The 20,041-nt window shown below is 43.7% G+C and overlaps 1 protein-coding gene, 1 long non-coding RNA gene and 1 other non-coding gene across 5 annotated transcripts in view; 2 read left to right on the forward strand and 1 right to left on the reverse strand.

Annotated features, from left to right (window-relative positions):
• The window catches only part of haus2 (HAUS augmin like complex subunit 2), a 4,976-nt gene extending 1,278 nt beyond the window's left edge, over positions 1–3,698 (forward strand). The window contains exons 3-7 of the mRNA XM_046033184.1: positions 9–924; positions 2,354–2,423; positions 2,770–2,902; positions 3,209–3,317; positions 3,471–3,698. Of these exons, the coding sequence (XP_045889140.1) occupies positions 9–924; positions 2,354–2,423; positions 2,770–2,902; positions 3,209–3,317; positions 3,471–3,587 (1,345 nt within the window). The 3' untranslated portion in view covers positions 3,588–3,698. The remainder of the gene's footprint in view (positions 1–8; positions 925–2,353; positions 2,424–2,769; positions 2,903–3,208; positions 3,318–3,470) is intronic.
• A 5,232-nt stretch (positions 3,699–8,930) lies between these two features.
• LOC123959558 lies at positions 8,931–9,036 on the reverse strand. Its single transcript, XR_006822335.1, has one exon. It is a non-coding gene; the product is annotated as a U6 spliceosomal RNA (small nuclear RNA).
• Positions 9,037–9,405: 369 nt separating this feature from the next.
• On the forward strand, positions 9,406–14,728 carry LOC123958543. 3 transcript variants are annotated; one of them, XR_006822109.1, is made up of 5 exons: positions 9,406–9,530; positions 11,167–11,338; positions 11,520–11,596; positions 11,783–12,637; positions 14,086–14,728. It is a non-coding gene; the product is annotated as an uncharacterized LOC123958543 (long non-coding RNA). The 3 variants fall into 3 exon arrangements; XR_006822108.1 differs by lacking the exon at positions 14,086–14,728 and having other exon boundaries at positions 9,406–9,596; positions 11,783–13,260; XR_006822107.1 differs by lacking the exon at positions 14,086–14,728 and having other exon boundaries at positions 11,783–13,260.
• Positions 14,729–20,041: the final 5,313 nt, after the last annotated feature.

Genomic DNA, 20,041 nt, shown 5'->3' on the forward strand with positions numbered 1-20,041 from the left:
GACGTGAGGTCAGAACAGGGTCCAGGTGTGTCGGCACATAGAGACGTGAGGTCAGAACAGGGTCCAGGTGTGTCGGCACATAAAGACGTGAGGTCAGAACAGGGTCCAGGTGTGTCGGCACATAGAGACGTGAGGTCAGAACAGGGTCCAGGTGTGTCGGCACATAAAGACGTGAGGTCAGAACAGGGTCCAGGTGTGTCGGCACATAGAGACGTGAGGTCAGAACAGGGTCCAGGTGTGTCGGCACATAAAGACGTGAGGTCAGAACAGGGTCCAGGTGTGTCGGCACATAGAGACGTGAGGTCAGAACAGGGTCCAGGTGTGTCGGCACATAAAGACGTGAGGTCAGAACAGGGTCCAGGTGTGTCGGCACATAGAGACGTGAGGTCAGAACAGGGTCCAGGTGTGTCGGCACATAAAGACGTGAGGTCAGAACAGGGTCCAGGTGTGTCGGCACATAGAGACGTGAGGTCAGAACAGGGTCCAGGTGTGTCGGCACATAGAGACGTGAGGTCAGAACAGGGTCCAGGTGTGTCGGCACATAGAGACGTGAGGTCAGAACAGGGTCCAGGTGTGTCGGCACATAAAGACGTGAGGTCAGAACAGGGTCCAGGTGTGTCGGCACATAGAGACGTGAGGTCAGAACAGGGTCCAGGTGTGTCGGCACATAAAGACGTGAGGTCAGAACAGGGTCCAGGTGTGTCGGCACATAGAGACGTGAGGTCAGAACAGGGTCCAGGTGTGTCGGCACATAAAGACGTGAGGTCAGAGGTCTCAGGAGTTCTGGGAACCAGATGTTCTCCTAACAAAGTGTTCTGTCCTCAGGAGGAAGTAGACGCCGCCTCCTCCAGGCTGAGCCCCGCCTTCTCTTCTCACCTGCACGAGGCTGAACAGCGAACCAGAACGCGCAGACAGTTGCACGAGGTACACTTCAGTGTGATGTCACTTCCTGTGTCCAGGTCTGGGACGAGTCTGTTTTTCCAGGCCTTGAAGTACTGAGCTGTGTCTCCAGAGGTGCCGTGTCTCAGGTCTGACTCACCTGCTGAAGCCGGACCGGGTTTAAACTCCTGGATCCGTCTGCACAAAGGAACATAAAATCTAAAGTAGGGAAATTTAGTAGTTGATTCCGACTCCAGTAAAACTTGAAACCACGGTAACAAAACAAAACAATGAATCCCATCATGCACTTTGACATTTTTAAACATCATGAACAATAAGAGCTGAGAGAGAGAGAGAGGATGTCCAGGAAAAACAAAACAGGTATCGATGTTTGAAATGCTGCATCGTCGTCTCTGGTGATTTTCAGGTGATCAAACTGTGAAACGTCAGAACAGAACTGGGAGAAATCCGGGCTCTGACACGGAGCTGCTGAAGCTGACCGCCGCCAAACGAACTAGAGATGCACGATGATCGTCAGTCCGTTAAATTATCGGCCATATTTTCATTATCAGAATCGGAAAATGAACTTTTGGCCGATAATTTAGCTGATAAGAACCAAACGGCGCTTTAAGCCCCTGCTCATGACGTCATGTTGCTCCATGTGGGCGGAGCCTGAGGGATGTACGCTTTGTTTTGTTTAATACTTTATTTTGAATTTATGTTCTATGGAAGCCATACTTTATTTAAAAAGAGTCACAGCTGTCGTTTGTTGTCAGTTCGATTTGCTTAGGTCAGAGTTACGGTGTTAAATTATAAATCTTGCTGCACTGACATCTCAGACTTTCTTACTGTCAGGTGTGTAAAATGAACTTTTTTATTTAACAAAAATGTGAAGAAATGATCTGTTATTGGATCGAAACAGGCCACTAATCACTAAAACTAAAGGCTCGTGCAGACTACAGGACTTCCAGCGTGCCGTTCACACCACACAACTCGCCGTCTTGTGACGGGAGTCTTGAAGTCGTCGTGGCGTTCACACTGCGTGACTGATCGGTGACAGAGGGGTCGCACACTACAGTAGCTGACAGCGGCTGAGTCCCCCGACGCCGGTCTCCAAACCACGTTTTGTCAAGAAAACACAGGTGAAATGTGAAACAGGAAATGAGCGATCCTGACTGACGGTACTGAGCAACACGAGAGTTTGGTACCAAAGTTCTCGTGACGTCTCTAATCTAAATCCACTTCAGCGTGAGGTTTAATATAATCTAAGATAAAAGGTGAAATATTTCTTACTGAGTCTTTATCTGGTCTGTAAGAGCGACGCTGCTCCTTCACGACGTCGGACACTATGACACTGACATCAGTACGATGACGTCACCACAAAGATCAGCTGTTCACACAGACTTCAGTTGGTCTGCAGGTCGCTCTGAAGCGTCTCCTCTTATTAAAGACGTGTCTGGTGTCTCTGTTGCAGCTGCAGCTGCAGCTGGAGCTGCTGAGGCAGGAGAAGGAGAGCGCCGACGTCGCGCACGGATTCTACCTCGGTGAGCGCTTCTGTTGCAGACGTGAAGCTGAGAGAGCGATCTGACGGTCTCCTCTGATGTTTCTTCTTGTTCAGACTCGAACCAGCGGTGATCGTATCTCCTCACCCGCTGCTGCACCGGGTCACATGTTCCTTCATCACCCTGTATTCTGACTCAGGCCCACAGACGGCGTCCTGCTGACCCAAACTCTGCCTGTCTAACCTGTCGGTAAATCATTGAACAGATTTACCGACAGGAAGCAGTGGGCTCTCAGACAGGAAGTCACGTGCTGCCGGTTCGGGTCTGAACACGACACCTGGTCAGATTCTGGTCAGACGTTGATGTTGGCTCCTCTTCTCTCCTGCAGCTCGGCGTTTCCAGATGATGCAGATGTTCTGCGGCCACCTGCAGGACCTGCTGAAGGAGCAGACCGGCCTGAGGCAGAGGCTGATGAGACCGCTGGGCCGCGCCAACCTGCCCGTCCAGGCTGACCTGCACAGGTGTTGTTTTTATTACAGTGGACCCGATAAGCAGCTGCACCTTCACGTCTTAATCAGGCCACAGAGTCCCTAAAACACTGAAGTTGATTCCAGATTTCCTCAGTGCTCTGCCAACGCACAGCAACTCCAGTTAAACCAACTACTGGACGCAGAGTTCTACCTGCTGCTCGGCTTCTGGAGAGGCGTCTATGGTTCTGGCTGGTCCTGGATCAGAGCCAGACTGGGTCCAGGGCCCGGATAATAAACTGGACAGACAGAACACCAGTACGTCCCCAGTTTGTAATGTTTGAGTTTGTGGTGTTTCAGGTTTGTGCTGGACGCTGTGAAGATGCTGCTGGACTTCATAGAGACTCTGGAGGAGAAGCTGAGCTCGGTCCGCAGCCGTCCCGCCGCCGGAGACCGCCTCGCTCAGCTGGTCAGTCACATGACCTCACTGTAGACCAATATAACGCGCCGTCATGCTGCCAGGAAACATCAACGTTTGTCTTTCTGTCTCGTGTGGACGTTTTTATTCTCAGCGTGTAAAACCTTTTTCACCTGATCGTCTCTCTCTCTCTCTCTGTATCAGGACACCTCTCTCGCCCAGTTACTGGCTCAGGTGGCGGAGGTGGAGAGTTTGTCCAATCAGCTTCTCCAGTGGAAGGAAGTCAGCGGCAGCAGGCTGAGTGACAGCTCTGCAGGATGACCCCTCCCCCCTCCTGACGGACAGGACGCTGCGTGTTTACTGCAGTTGTTGTTGTTATTATTATTATTATGTGACATGATGTTTGTTTTGTAATAAAATCAGATGCTGGTACTTCCTGTCTGCGTCGTTTGCTGAAGTTACCGTGTGGATTTGAAGGTATAGGGCTGATTTGTAACGCCCCTCTGCTACGTCACAGACAATATACATTAATGTAAAAGCGGTCGTAGATCTCTTCCCAGAATGCAGCGGGGTGGGTACTGTCCTTTAATATCCTTTGCGCTCTGCAGGCACACAGGAAGTCCTCCGTCAGAGAGTCAAACTCTGTCAGTTACTGGTTCAATACCTGACATGTGCAATCTTACTGCTTCAATACTCTCAATACTGTAGGATTTAAGGATTGTATGTACCAGTACCTGTTAGTACTGTTAGTATTTAATTCACTAGTACTATTTATCATCACACCTTCTTTCTATTATTTCTGTTCCGTAATATCTTGAGATGCAAACTGAGCAGTTGTAGCAAAGAATTCCCCCTCAGGGTTATAAAAGTTCTTGGAGATGGGCACCAATAATCTTCTGAGCAGCGTGATCGATATCGTGCTGAGATTTCGGCCTGATCACAAGTGTTTGCAGTTAGTTTTGGCTTCCAGCTCCTCGTCTCATCCCAGCATGCAGTCTGGTTCTAGTTCTGTCATTACGCAGGAGCTGCGGCGGTTAAATTCATCTGAAACTAGAAGAGAATAAATGTCCAAATTCTCTGATTCTGGCTTCTTTACATGAATGTTTTCTAGTTTCTTTTCTGTGACTGAATATAGATTTGAGAACGACCTCTCTGATCGACACTTTTCAGACCTTTTACAGAGCAAACAAACTAATTGGTTAATGATCCACAGATGAATCTTTATTGTTTGCTGCAGCCCTAAAGCAGTGAATCAAAAGGCTGCATTCCAACCTGTGCGTGGATTTAAGATCACTAGTGATTGATTCTCTGACTGTGTCTTCATGCGTGGACTTAAAGGCACAGAGGAGATGGAACGACGTCACCGCTGAACATTTTCTGCTCAGAAACGTTTGGATGTGTTCGGTCTGGCTGATCTGCAGCCTGATAGCAGCTCTGTATTAAACAGCGTTCACCTTCATCTGCCTGCTGCGTCACTTACTGAGTCTGTTCACCTGCCTGCTGCTCTGCCCCGGCCGGGGATCGAACCGCCGACCTTCTGCAGCGGACACGTGGTCCACGGCGATGTCCCGCCCCTCTCCAGTGTTTGTACTGAGCACAGCCAATCAAATGGCTCCTTTCATTCCAATTGTTCCGATTTTGAGAATCAAACTTTTGACAGCCAATAGGAGAAGCGGATTTGTTCCATCTCCTCTCAGTGGCCCCGCCCCCTGTTAGGGGTCAGTTCAGTTCTGCAGAATGAAGATCCTTTCAGACAGAAACACAGACTGCTGCTTCTACTGAGAGCAATAAAATACTGATGACTGTCACTGATTTTCTTTTAAAACAGTTTTTAAAACGTTTTTAAACAGAACTCGGAGGTTCATGCAATTGGTTTTGAAATGGAATATAATGTATATGTATACTAATTATAACGTGACTATAACAATTATAAACCTTCACGTGTTTTATAATACCTTCACACACATACAGCTCACCCATGCCGTAGGCACTGATGCACCCCCGTAGCTATGGAGGACTGATCCTGGCAAATTCAGAAATAAATAGAGAAATAAATAAATAAGCATCCGAATAAATGCACAAAATATAAAGTAGATAAATAAATAAATGTAGGCAGCAATTCAATTATACAAGGAGACATAAATGTATATATCTCTTTTAATCAGCTTCTTTATTTAGTCGCCTTTGTAATAATTTATTTATTTATTCTCTGTTATAATCTTCAACTTTATTTATTAATTACTTCTTTTTAAAATAATATGTTTGTATTTTTCTTTTTCCTTTGCATTTCTACCCTATTTATTTCCACAATGGTTATGTATTTCTGCTTTATGCAAATGAGGAGGGGCTGAGTCTCCATTCATACCAACCAGTACCTTTCGCTGAAATTTTGCCACAAAGCTGGGGCGCTCCAAAGACTAAGGGCCCGTGCCCACCAAAGCATTTTTTACCATCTGAAAACGGTGTGGTGTTTGTCCCGCCCCTCCTGCACTGTGATTGGACGGCTTGGTAAAAGTTGACAGTGACGAGTGCAGCGTTTTTCCCAAAGTTGAACATTTTTCAACTCTCGGCGACTGGAAAAAAACGCTTTGACAACTGATAGCAGGTTATACAGGCATCTATCTGTAACTATGTTTAAGCACACATGATCTCACTGAGGTTAACACAACAGAAAGGATATCTTGTGCTATTTCAGCACATTTGGTCGACACAATCGGAGCTGCTGCTGCTGGAGCCCAGCTGGAGGCGTCAGTCTGAGGAGATGGCATTTACTCCTTTTTACCTTACCTTCTTAGCTTTTTACTTTAACTTCTCAGCATTTACTCCTTTTTACTTTACCTTCTTAGCATTTACTCTTTTTTACCTTACCTTCTTAGCATTTACTCCTTTTTACTTTACCTTCTCAGCATTTACTCCTTTTTACTTTACCTTCTTAGCATTTACTCCTTTTTACTTTACCTTCTTAGCATTTAGTCCTTTTTACTTTACCTTCTTAGCATTTAGTCCTTTTTACTTTACCTTCTCAGCATTTAGTCCTTTTTACTTTACCTTCTCAGCATTTACTCCTTTTTACTTTACCTTCTTAGCATTTACTCTTTTTTAACTTACCTTCTTAGCATTTACTCCTTTTTACTTTACCTTCTTAGCATTTAGTCCTTTTTACTTTACCTTCTCAGCATTTACTCCTTTTTACTTTACCTTCTTAGCATTTACTCCTTTTTACTTTACCTTCTCAGCATTTACTCCTTTTTACTTTACCTTCTTAGCATTTACTCTTTTTTACCTTACCTTCTTAGCATTTACTCCTTTTTACTTTACCTTCTCAGCATTTACTCCTTTTTACTTTACCTTCTCAGCATTTACTCCTTTTTACTTTACCTTCTTAGCATTTAGTCCTTTTTACTTTACCTTCTTAGCATTTAGTCCTTTTTACTTTACCTTCTCAGCTTTTTACTTTACCTTCTTAGCATTTAGTCCTTTTTACTTTACCTTCTTAGCATTTACTCCTTTTTACTTTACCTTCTCAGCATTTACTCCTTTTTACTTTACCTTCTTAGCATTTAGTCCTTTTTACTTTACCTTCTCAGCTTTTTACTTTACCTTCTTAGCATTTAGTCCTTTTTACTTTACCTTCTTAGCATTTACTCCTTTTTACTTTACCTTCTCAGCATTTACTCCTTTTTACTTTACCTTCTTAGCATTTACTCCTTTTTACTTTACCTTCTCAGCTTTTTACTTTACCTTCTTAGCATTTACTCCTTTTTACCTTACCTTCTCAACTTTTTACTTTACCTTCTCAGCTTTTTACTTTACCTTCTTAGCATTTACTCCTTTTTACCTTACCTTCTCAACTTTTTACTTTACCTTCTCAGCTTTTTACTTTACCTTCTTAGCATTTACTCCTTTTTACCTTACCTTCTCAACTTTTTACTTTACCTTCTCAGCTTTTTACTTTACCTTCTTAGCATTTACTCCTTTTTACCTTACCTTCTCAACTTTTTACTTTACCTTCTCAGCTTTTTACTTTACCTTCTTAGCATTTACTCCTTTTTACCTTACCTTCTCAACTTTTTACTTTACCTTCTCAGCTTTTTACTTTACCTTCTTAGCATTTACTCCTTTTTACCTTACCTTCTCAACTTTTTACTTTACCTTCTCAGCTTTTTACTTTACCTTCTTAGCATTTACTCCTTTTTACCTTACCTTCTCAACTTTTTACTTTACCTTCTCAGCTTTTTACTTTACCTTCTTAGCATTTACTCCTTTTTACCTTACCTTCTCAACTTTTTACTTTACCTTCTCAGCTTTTTACTTTACCTTCTTAGCATTTACTCCTTTTTACCTTACCTTCTCAACTTTTTACTTTACCTTCTCAGCTTTTTACTTTACCTTCTTAGCATTTACTCCTTTTTACCTTACCTTCTCAACTTTTTACTTTACCTTCTCAGCTTTTTACTTTACCTTCTTAGCATTTACTCCTTTTTACCTTACCTTCTCAACTTTTTACTTTACCTTCTCAGCTTTTTACTTTACCTTCTTAGCATTTACTCCTTTTTACCTTCTCAGCTTTTTACTTTACCTTCTTAGCATTTACTCCTTTTTACCTTACCTTCTCAGCTTTTTACTTTACCTTCTTAGCATTTACTCCTTTTTACCTTACCTTCTCAGCTTTTTACTTTACCTTCTCAGCATTTCTTCTCTGTATCGTTCCAATTTATTACTTCTAACTTTAGTCGGTCAGAGGGGCCCCGCCAATCTTTTCCTTATCGTTCCAATTTATTAGTTCTAACTTTAGTCAGTCAGAGGGGCCCCGCCAATCTTTTCCTTATCGTTCCAATTTATTACTTCTAACTTTAGTCGGTCAGAGGGGCCCCGCCAATCTTTTCCTTATCGTTCCAATTTATTAGTTCTAACTTTAGTCAGTCAGAGGGGCCCCGCCAATCTTTTCCTTATCGTTCCAATTTATTAGTTCTAACTTTAGTCAGTCAGAGGGGCCCCGCCAATCTTTTCCTTATCGTTCCAATTTATTAGTTCTTACTTTAGTCGGTCAGAGGGGCCCCGCCAATCTTTTCCTTATCGTTCCAATTTATTAGTTCTAACTTTAGTCAGTCAGAGGGGCCCCGCCAATCTTTTCCTTATCGTTCCAATTTATTAGTTCTAACTTAGTCGGTCAGAGGGGCCCCGCCAATCTTCTCTGTATCATTCCAATTCATTAGTTCTTACTTTAGTCGGGGGGGCCGCGCTAATGTCTGTGGCGCCCCGAGAGGCTTTGAATTCTGCTCATGTAACATTGCAGGATGTTTTCTAGACGACATTGCTGATGAGAGTTGATCAAAATTCAAAGTTTATGGGAAGTTTCAGACTTAAGAAATGACTTTATCTCTGCCAACACTTCACATTGAACTTTATATTATTTCTAATGAATTTATATCTCTATGTGGAACTTGCATCGGGCTACTGTGTGTTCCTTCCTCCTTACAGACAGAGTCCTGCAACTGGATCTGTTCTCTGCCACAGAGTCAACAGAAAGGCTTTAGAGCCACACTTGAGCACAGTAAAGCTACAAAAGTCCATATTTTAGCTGTTTTTTTTGCGCTTTTCTAAAGAGAAAGAACCTGCTCCGCCATTTTATTTTCATAAGTCATAAAAATCATGTTCTTTGTAGAAAATGAGGAACGCTTCACGAATTTGCGTGTCATCCTTGCGCAGGGGCCATGCTAATCTTCTCTGTATCGTTCCAATTTTAGTATATGTGCTACCGGAGTAACACAACTAACCCTTGTCGCTGTTTGCTATATATAGGCGTCTCTCCGGGGACCCGTCAGAGTCAGGGTGGCAGTGTATACAGAGACTGGAGGGGAAAAACTGCCTCTAAAAGGCTGTAGTATGGACAAAAAAACAAGTAAGCAGAGGTCTGGGTGCTTCACTGTGATCTCTGTACCTACAGTGACCCAACAAGACCCAATCTGACCTAGTTTGACTCCGCTTTGTTCCGGTCTGCCCTGCTGAGGAGCTCACGGGGCTGATGGGAAATCTATGCAAAGAGCCTTTACGTCAGGCAGCCAGGATTGGTGCGCTGAAGGAGAGATAACAAAAGACCTTTTCCCTCCCCCGGAAACCTTCAGCGGCTGCCGGGTGGGGGAGGGAGGCAGAGAGGGACACACGGGCTGCATCATGTGACGACTTCTTTCATCACAGCAACGAGCAGCTCCTCAGTGTTCGTGCAGAGACCGGAAGCAGAAGCTTTCTGAGCTCAGGATCACGGTGGGTCGCACACGTTGGGTTTGGAAAATGGAGTCTCGCTCGGAGGACGTGGATTTCTCTGTGATGGTATTACAGAAGCTCCCTGTCCTCAGATGGACTCAGCTGTGCCTACCAGCTAAACTCTAGTAGTACTCTACTAGTGTTATTTCTGTAAACACAGTATTTCAAAGTCAAGATACTACAGATATACACATGTAAAGGACTGTTTTTATTTCCCTTTGCTTTAACTGTGCTTGTTCCTTCCTGTTTCATTACTTCCTGCTGTTTTTATTTAAAAACTGCCATTGCAGTTTCCCACACTCACCAGCAGGTGTCAGCCTGGGACCAGTCTGTGGAGTGAGGGCGCTGCTGAAGTCTGACTGCAGAACACACAACATCAAACATCAGTCACAACACCTGACTTTATGCTTCAGTGCTTGTAAATTGTTGAATGCAGGGAAATCACAAACCATAACCCATTAATAAAATCTGACCATTTACAATTACCCTGCTTTTCTCACTCTGGCAGCACATATACTAAAGAGTATTTGTAACCCATAGTGCTACTCAAACCATATGTGGTATTTAGAGGTGTAGTTGCATTTTGCTCCACTAGGGGGAACAATACACCAGAGCAGGGGTTTTCAAAGGTTTTCAGCGGAGGCTCAGTGAATGGAAGTCAAACTATATTACATTACTTATATTACAGTAACAGGCTATATGCGCAACTTACTTCCGCATTCTGCGAAACAGGTCTCACCACATCCGCTTCAGGTCTGCTGTACGTTGGATATGGCACTGTTTTACTCTAGATGCCTTCAGGAATTACCCAAAATGAGCATATCTGATGTCCATCGCATATGCAGGTTGACATCTAAAACTCCTGCCACCAAAGTGGACGAGGGATTTAAGCTTGATTTACGCCTCCTCATACATATTTGACTATGAAGGTTTTTATCTGCTAGCGATAGCTTATGTTATGTTACCTACATAATCACGTTTGCACTTTATTTTCACCAGTATCAGACAAAGACAGACTGACTGGTGCTGTCAGCATCAGGGCAGCCAGTCACAGATCTATGAGGAAAAACGAGAAGCCACAGCCTGAGAGTAACGTTAGGGATGGTCGGTTGTTCTGTTCGGGTTCTCAATATGTTCCAGTTCAGGGACAGTATTTATCAAGCCTCTCAGGGTAGGAGTAAGTAAGAGTGGATTACTCAGTGATCATGAGCGGGTCCCCTTGACTGTCTAATCACCATGGACAGACTTGCAGGAGCTGCTTTAGTCTTGAGACGCTTGGTAAACGCATGCACAGTTGTTCCAAGTTCAATGTCGTTTTTTGTCTACTTGTTAAAATGTGTATAGTGAGGTTACCGGGGTAACTCTGATTAGACATCCTTGATTCTTGAGTGCCATCTTTCCATCTTATTCATAATACGTCCTATAAAAATCCCTCCATTACAGCATAAACAAATTCTGTTATTGTGTTTGTTGTATTAATGTCGTTGCCAAACTTGCCCCAGCGACCTAACTAGACTGTTACTCAAATCAGTGGCGTCTGTTTTGAACCACTGCTCAGATATGATACATTAAAACTCAACCACACTCACATCTGTGTCAATGTTTGTAAAAAAATTCTCCATATACTTTTGTGCAGATAGTGCTTCGGGATTCGGACCCTGTCATCCTCACATCAAATCGGTGCTCATGTGTAGCTGGCACTGCAATGTGTAACCACACCGTTGCTTTGCTGTGTGAATGTGCAGGTTGTGCCACCTGTCCACACCTGCACTGAGACAGAGCAGCAATGGCACAAGCCCAGAACCGCGGTAACTGTTTGGACACAATTTCTAGGCCTAATATGTACCGTACCTCTTCTACTATGTCATCCTTCACCGTTTATATATCGTTTCTATGTTATGTGTATTTGTAATTATTGTAAAGCGACAATAATTAAAATTTTGTCTCCTATTGTTAAGATTGTATGTTGTTTGTCCTTTTTTTGGTCAGGGAGTGAAACCTGGGCCAATAAACAGAACGGTCATCAGCAAACCAAGACTGAACCGACTCACGGAAGGAGGAGTCAGGTGAGGTAGTGAGATGCTATTGCAATTACTGCATCATACAGTCTCCATATGCACACACACACACACACACACACACACACACACACACACACACACACACACACACACACACATAAATAAAAGAAATATTCCATAGGTGCCACTAACCTGCAAATAGACTAATTACACTAATACATTCTTTCACAGGAGTACACTCTACAAGGGCTTGGTTGGGGACCCACTAGACCTCTCTTTGCTACTGATGGAAGACACGTTCAAAGACTTTAGCATTATTGAAAAACCTCTAGCAGCAACTATGGGAATCAGTGACGAGAAGACCCTCGTTGAGACAGCTTTTGGCTTAGCACAAAGGGGGAGTGTGCTCTCATACCAGCAGCCTGTATTGCCCACAAAGTCAGTCAAGATGCACCAGGATCCTCCACCTTACCCACCGCTGCCTATTGGGGAGTACGGGCTTGCCCCAAACAGACTGTGTGCATGTGTGCACTGAAGAGGAGCACTTTCACTTTAAAAGCTTGAATGTTACACTGGACAAGGCCTATAAGATTGAGGCAGCGACAAGAGAGCAGGCAGCAGACCAGGAGTGGCATCAGCTCCTCACGTTTTAGAGAGGTGTGTTAGAGTCTGCAGAGTCTCTTGCAGAAAGAATCCTCAAAGGAACAAGGCAGACTGCTGAGATGAGAAGAGGAGCAGACATGGAGTTTGAGGTGGCAAGGGAGTACTGCCAGATGAAAAATGTCAACCACACACCCTGCGGCCTCGTCATCCACCCAGATGCCCCTTGGCTTGGTGCCTCGCCAGATGGCTTGATTTTTGATCCATTGGCACAGCCACCATTTGAACTGGTTGAGATAAAGTGCCCTAATGTGAAGAACTATGTGGACTGTAAATACCTTAAAATGCAGGATGGCTCTTCGTAAAAGCCAGTCTTACTTCTGGCAGGTGCAGGGTCAACTGTTGATCACTGGCCTGCAATGGTGTGACACTGTGATTTGTGCTCAGGAAGACATGCTGGTGCAGCGTATCCAGGTTGACCCAGAGGTAAAAGCAGTCATCAGAGAGAGGGTGGACCAGTTTTACTTTAAAGTGTACATGCAGAAGTACTTGTCTGTCTCCAAAAGATCTTACTGATCGATGCAGGATAATTCAGGTGGGGGCCTTTGTATGAAGCAGGAGTACAGTTCTTTTTTTCACAGTTCACGTTTGTCATTTACATCTAGAAATGAAACCATAACTATTTTTGAGGGGCTCTTACAGGCAATTTCAATGTTTCATGCATCACTGTTGGATGTTCTTTAGGTCAGCCAAACTCTTTATCGCCAAAGAAGCAATATTTGCATCAAAAAGTTACACCATAATTGTTATATAAATACAGCGTATTTAGCAATAAACACAAAGGAGAGAAAAAAGGGTTTTTTAATTTTTTTTTATTTGTAACAAAAATAATTAAATCATTCCATATACAGTGGTGACTATAACAGATGTTTTCAGATTTCATATACAATATTTTACTGTATGCATGGTTTGATTTCATACATTTTACTACAAGAGACAGAGAGGAGGACAATTAATGAACAGTTGGCACTTTGACAAATTAAATCACTCAGTCAAACATAAAATAACCTGTATTGCTACATAAACATGTAAAACATATGTCAAATCTACATCAGAGAATCCAGTTCGTTGAAATTGTTATTGTTTATAAAGAGAGAAAAATGGAAGAGAATTGACGGAGGTCCATTAGCAGTTTAGCGAGCAGATCTGAGACAATAATATTCAGTGTATTAGTATCCAGAGAGACTGACTCCGTGAGGTCAACACAGTTATTTGGCCCAAGCTTTGACCAGTGGCTTGTTTTGATAGTTTGTTAGGAGGCTAACTGCAAAAAGCTGGTTGATACTGCCACAAATTGACAGAGGGATAATAGTGTCAAACAGTTTGTTCTCTTTGATGCGCCTAACTGTCCTCTCCACATGTATCCCTAACCGTGCAATGTCCTGAGTGACCAGCACTTCGCCATGAGACAGCTGTGACTTTTTACTCAGAAAAGGTGGTCTGTAAACTTTGCAAGGCACTCGGTCGTCAATTCTGAATCCCTTGTCCACCATTACAGACATGTCTTTATCCAAAAGAGGGATAAATGCCAGATTGGATGAACAATTCTTTGTCACTGATAGAGCCGGAATACAGTGAGGAAATAAAAGTAACAGCACCATGTGGTGACACACCAATCATTCCTCTCAGGGTAGTGTGGGATTTATACTGTGAAAACATCTCACTCTGTAAGAGTAAAGATGAAGGCATCGGACATCTCATCTCTGTACAGTCAATAAGGACTTGGGTGTCAGAGTATTTGCCGAATACACTCGGCATCGTGGCTCTGATTGTCTCAGGAGACATCCATATCCCAACAGCACCCAATGAGGTGTACAATAAATGTACCCAGGTTTTGATTATCCTGCTGACGGTGGACTGATCTTTCTTTCCAGATCTTTCTCCTTCAGTCCCAGTGATAGGTACACCAAGAACAGGAGCAGTTCATCAATCATCGGAAGGCATCGGCTCTGGTGGTGAGCAGGGGGAACGAGTCTTAGTAGTAAAAACGATAATCATTTCATACTCATGGTCATCAGAAATGTTTGTAAAGTGCGGTACTTCCATTCCCAACCTGAGCCTGTGTTCATTGTAAGAACAGAACTGTAAGTGAACACATTGAAGTAGTTTACCTTAGTCGTTCTGATTATTGTCTTATGACAACCTTGTTTTGTTGGCTTTGCCATTTTGTTTGCTATGTAGCCCTTTTCTTTGTTGTAGCTACATGGTGTCAGCTACTAGCAGTGAGAAGCCTTTTGTTTGCACCATTGTCTCCTGTTTTTGGAATTAGAAGCCTGGTTTAGAGCTTAGTCTTTTCTTTACCTTTTGGGTTTAGTTCTCAGAGTGTTTTTGTTGTTGCTTTGGGCACCGCTCATCTGCAAAGTAAATAATAAAACGGCTCAATTGTATTTACTGTGTGTTGGCCTTGTTTGAAGAGTGGGAAGCCACACGTTTATGTTACATCCAGGACGCCTCTAGACCTTTGGGGCGTAACATTGTGGTAAATGACTATTGTAGCTGGAAACGGCAGATTTTTAATGGGATATCTCCAGAGTACATGGTGCGCAGGTCACCATCACTCCTCTGTCCTAATGGTACATTTTATTAGCTAATCGTGTTAAAAGGCTAACTGATGCACCTGTATTAGCACAGCTGAAAACTGCTGTGTTGATTGGAGAAGCTTTGAAACTGCCTTCCTTTGAGCTAGTTGAGTATCTGGAGCAGCAGCATTTGTGGGTTCGATTGTACTCAAAATGGCCAGAAAACGAGAACTTTCTTCTGAAACCTCGACAGTCTGTTCTTGTTCTGAGATCTCTTGCGAGAAATGGCCAAGACACTGAAGATTTCCAACAACGGTGTGCACTACTCCTTCAGAGAACAGTACAAACGGCTCTAACCAGAACAGAAAGAGAAGCGGGAGGCCCGGGTGCCCTAGAGTCTGACGCCTCACAGGTCCTCAAACAAAAAGCCATATCTGATACTGGCCAATAAAAGGAAGAGATGAAGAGGGCAAAAGAACAGAGACATCGGACAGAGGAAGATCGGAAAAAGTGTAAAGAACAGACGAATCCAAGTTTGAGGTGTTTGGATCACAGAAGAACATTTGTGAGACGCAGAACAAGCGAACAGCTGCTGGTCTGTCAAGCATGGCGGAGGTCATGTGATGGTCTGGTGCTGCTGAAGAGGCAGGTCTGCAGAAGGTAAAAGGGATTTTCAATAAGGAAGGCTATCGCTCCATTTTGCTACGCCACGCCCCGTGGACGGCGCCTGAGTGGAGCCAGTTTCCTGCTACAACAGGACAACGACCCGAAGCTCACCTCCAAACTGCAAGAGGTATTTAGTGAAGAAGCAGTCAGCTGGTGTGTCTGGAACGCTGTGGCCGGCGCAGTCGCCGCATCTCCGCCCTCCTGAGCTGTTGTGGGAGCAGCTTGAGCGTACGGTACGTACGAAGGGCCCATCGAGCCAGGACCAACTTGTGGGAGGTGCTTTAGGAAGCGTTGCGTGAAATTTCTTCAGATTACCTCAACAAACTGACTGCGAGGCTGAAAGTGCTGCAAATGGAGGATTCTTTGACGAAAGCGAAGTTTGAAGGACACAATTTTTATTTCAAATAAAAATCAGTGACAGTGTCTATATCTTCGATTCATTTTGTAACTCATTTGATGAATAAAAGTGTGAGTTTCCATGGAAAACATGAAACTGTCTGGGTGACCCCAAACTTTTGAGCGGTACTGTGTATTTACATCTGAAAATCCCCCTCTGACCCTCGTATGTGTCAAGCTCGGGTACCAGAAGCGTCATTCAGACTACCGGTGTTGTTTTTCTCACCAGATATCCACTGCTTTTTATTCCAGGGATTAAACGGTAGTTTATTGTTCCACCTTTCTTTAGCTGTGTTCAAACAGTATGGGTGCAGTTTCACAAACTCACCAGCAGGTGTCAGCGTGGGTCCAGTCTGTGGAGGGGGGGGCGCTGCTGAAGTCTGAAGAACTCACCACATCAAACATATTAATGTTAAATATAAATATTAACGATGGTTCCGGTTTGAGAACGAGGCGAGCTGTTTCAAGCTTGTATATCAGTGAGTTAGCCTGCGTGGTTATCCGTTGTCTTGTTGTGATGGTTAAGCTTTCGGCCTAGTAATGCCACAGTCTAGTATCAGCCTCTCAGGTAAGCTCCACCCACCTGGAGACAACGACCTCATTAAGAGTTGATGTTCAGGGAGCAGGTCAGATTTTTGGATGGTGTTAAATAGTTTTTATTTCAGGCATTTTAAGCCGCCGTCGCTGAGACCCTGTAGACTTCCTGGCCTGTTCTGCTAGAGTTCACCAGAGATGGCCGTGGAGGTTGATACCCTGAGTTGCTCCTTGAATGAGGTGGAGTCAGAGCAGGGTGGATGATTTACTGCATTAGTTGAGGGTTGTAGCCGTGGCTGCTGTTTTGTGTGTCCTGATTTTAAATGGGGATTCTTTTTATGAGACTCTGTTGCAGGTGGACGGGCCCTGTGAATGTTTCTGCTAGGTTCTGCTAAGGGTGGGGCAGTTTGCTTGTTTTTGGGCTGCGTGACTTCCCTCAGCCCTTCTCCCTCTTCTTCCACTGTTCTGACAGGGTGGAGGACGGTGGGAGACCCTCTTCCCTTCGCTGCATGTCGTGGTGTGTGCGGACCTTTAACTGAGCTTGTTGTGTGGTGTTTCATGTGTGTGACTTGCTGTCTTTAGGTGGTGCAGCACACCTGTGGGTGGTGGTGTCGGGGCGTCCTGGTGGCAGTTGTGCTTTGGGAACAGTTTGCTTTTATCCTCTAGCATCTCTGCAGCATTGGCCTTAACATCTTGTTGGTTTAGTATTGTTTAAGCTTGTGTAGTTATTAAAACTGCCCAAAACCTGATCTTTAAATTAAAAGTTTCATAAATCACCTTTCCAGTCGAAACCCACGTCTCTCTTGTAAAGAGATGTTCTGTAAAATAATCTCATGGGTTAAAACGAGAGATTATATCATGGATCTGTTCCCAAGCTTTCTTATTTGCATGTAACGCTACGCTAACCTTCCTCCCGAGGAGGACAGTAACATGTTCAAGTAGCACAGAATTATAAAATTGTATTTTATACATAATCTGCCTGAGCTCCTTCTCCTCGTGTGCAGTGACCGTTTTCTGATGTGAAGACTGTTGGATCTGAACGCTGGACGTGGGCTTTTTAACTAAAGCTCCATCTGTCCACTGCAGAGGAGATAGATCCGTAACATTAACCTTAACAACGGCACAATGGATCAGACGCCTGCCTTTGGTGTGAAAGACCCGGGTTCAATCCCCCACTGTGACCCATCTACCATTGTGTCCCTGATCAAGACACTTAACCCCAATGTATGTGACATGTAGAGCAATTGTAAGTCACTTTGAATAAATGTAAAGAAATTATTTTCAGCAGCTTTCAGTCTTCACTCACACACTGTGCTTACGTGAGTGAAAGAGTTGAGCCCTGCTTCACTGTACTGTTGTAGGTAAGAGCTGTAGATGATATAAATGTGGATTAAAAAAGTTGACATCATCCTTATTTAAACGGTTATTTGGTTTTTCGTTTTGAAACAAAACCTTCACACATGACCTTTTATAATTATCTTGCTGTTCTCACCTCGTTAACAGGAAGTAGGTTTGTTTGTTAACTCGGCACACAGCTGCTAAACCAGCTGGCTCTTTTACACTAGACAGCAACTTTTATAGCCGTTATTCTGCTGTTGAGCCACAATTCAGCTCCCGAAACTCACAACACATTCTGACAGATGTAGTTAAAGTGTTTATTTGGTTATGAACAGACCTGTACTACCAAACGAGGTGACCGGCTTGTCCAGGTAACTTCCTAGATCAAAGTGTCAAATTTACAAGAAGAAGAAAATCGGAAATTCTCTGAAATTAAAGTCACAAAAAATCCCTGTGGTGTTTTCTTCTGAACGCGGCAACATGATGGTGACTGTGGGCTAAACTCACGAGTGTTTCCTCACTGCTGAATCTGACAGTGAAGTTTTACCCCGGACTCACACAGGTGGCGTGTGCGCCGCGTTACGGCTGCGCCGCGGTTTTGACCCGTCCTCAGCCCGGGGTCAACTCATGGTGCTTTCAGGCCAAAAGCGAAGCGAGTGTTTGGGGCGCAGAGTTTACAGACAAAGTCAATGCAAAGACGCGTAGAGCTGCGATTCCCTGTCGGGGGCGACGCCAAGGAATCTGCGTCAGTTGAATATTTTCTACGCAAGCGAGAAATTCGCATGACGCTGAGTCGCGATAGCCTATCAGTGTTGAGATTGTTCGTACGTCACCGAGGCTTCAGAGCGCCGTGTGGAGAGCGGAGGATTGAAAATCTGCTGGCCGGCTGAGAGCTGCTAAACTTGGGGGAGAGGACAGATAAACCCCCGCAGTCCGCCGGATTCTGCTCTGACCGCTGCGTTCCTCGAGGGAGGAGTTAACTGCGTTTATTAAATTAACTTTTTACTGTAGTTTTTGGGATTTATCTTGATTTATCTTCTCTGGAGCTTCTCATCTGGTTCCAGTGTTGTCGTTAGCGTCGTTAGCTCTGTCGGACTACGACTTCATATTTATATAAAAACTGGACATTACTTTCAGAAAAGAAAGCGACGAGGCTGAAGCTCAGAAAACGTGTGTCTGTAACTTTATTCCAGCTGTCGTTGTACTTTACTGTGAACAGGTTAGCGTAGCATCTGATCAAACCAAACTCCATTCAGAAAACAAACATTTTGGGCACAAGCTAGTATTACATCTTTGAAACCTCTGCAATCACTTTACAAACGAACTGTTAAAACTCTGGATAAGAAACCATGTATTTCTCATCACTGTCCAATATTACAAAAATATAGATTGCTCAGTTGGGATAATATGGTGAAATACTCAAATCTATGTCTTATTTATAAAATTATTCATGGTTTATCTTCCCCTCCCCTCCAACAGTTTGTCAGTACCTGAACAGCTGATTCCTGCAGGACCAGAGGTGCAGCTAGGGGAGATTGTATCATTCCCTTTAGGAAAAGTGTATTTGGTCATACTGCTTTTTCTGTTCTAGCTGCTGCTGAGTGGAACCTCACCCCCATAACTATCAGAAATATAAACACGTATAGTTCATTTAAGATTCAGTTAAGGAAATGGCTTATTGATCATCAGAGCTGTCAACATTAACCTATTACTACACATGCTCTTAACGCACACTGTTGACTTTTTTTTTCCTTATGTGTGTGACATGTTTTTACGTGATGTTTGTTCGATTGTTGTTTTGATGTGTTTAGATTGTATATTTTAATATAATAGATATTTTACTAAATGTATCTTAATTTTTTAGTGCTATGTGCTATGTAATCTTTTTTAGGGTGACTCTTCTGTCCAGGGACTGCAGATGAAAAATAGCCTTTAGGCTAATTCTGGCATATTGACAGAAATGTTTATGAATATGCACTGTCCCTGTAATAAAAATAAATCAATAAATAAAAAAAAGTTGTTGTCCTGCTGACAGACCTGACAAAGCATCAATTCATATGTTTAACAAATCTGCATCATGTTGTAGTTATTTCAGCATCAGTTAATTCAGTTTATTGCTGTTTAATCACAGCAACATCTTTACTTTGGGTTCATACAGCTGGAGTAATGGCGAGTGGTGTTGTGTGAACACTCCAGCGATGAAAACGTCGTGTGGATTAAATTTGCGTTTGGTGTGAGTGTGACGGCCCCAGGTTTGGGCCCTCTCTTGTTGTTTGTATCTTGCTGTGTTTTGTCCCTTTAATCCAGGTGACTGGTGGGTGGAGTTGAGACCTGGTGTGAGATGCAGCACCTGAGCGGGGGGGGGGGGGGAGGGGGG

This window comes from Micropterus dolomieu, linkage group LG20 (assembly GCF_021292245.1).
Source record: "Micropterus dolomieu isolate WLL.071019.BEF.003 ecotype Adirondacks linkage group LG20, ASM2129224v1, whole genome shotgun sequence".
NCBI classification, from domain to species: domain Eukaryota; kingdom Metazoa; phylum Chordata; class Actinopteri; order Centrarchiformes; family Centrarchidae; genus Micropterus; species Micropterus dolomieu.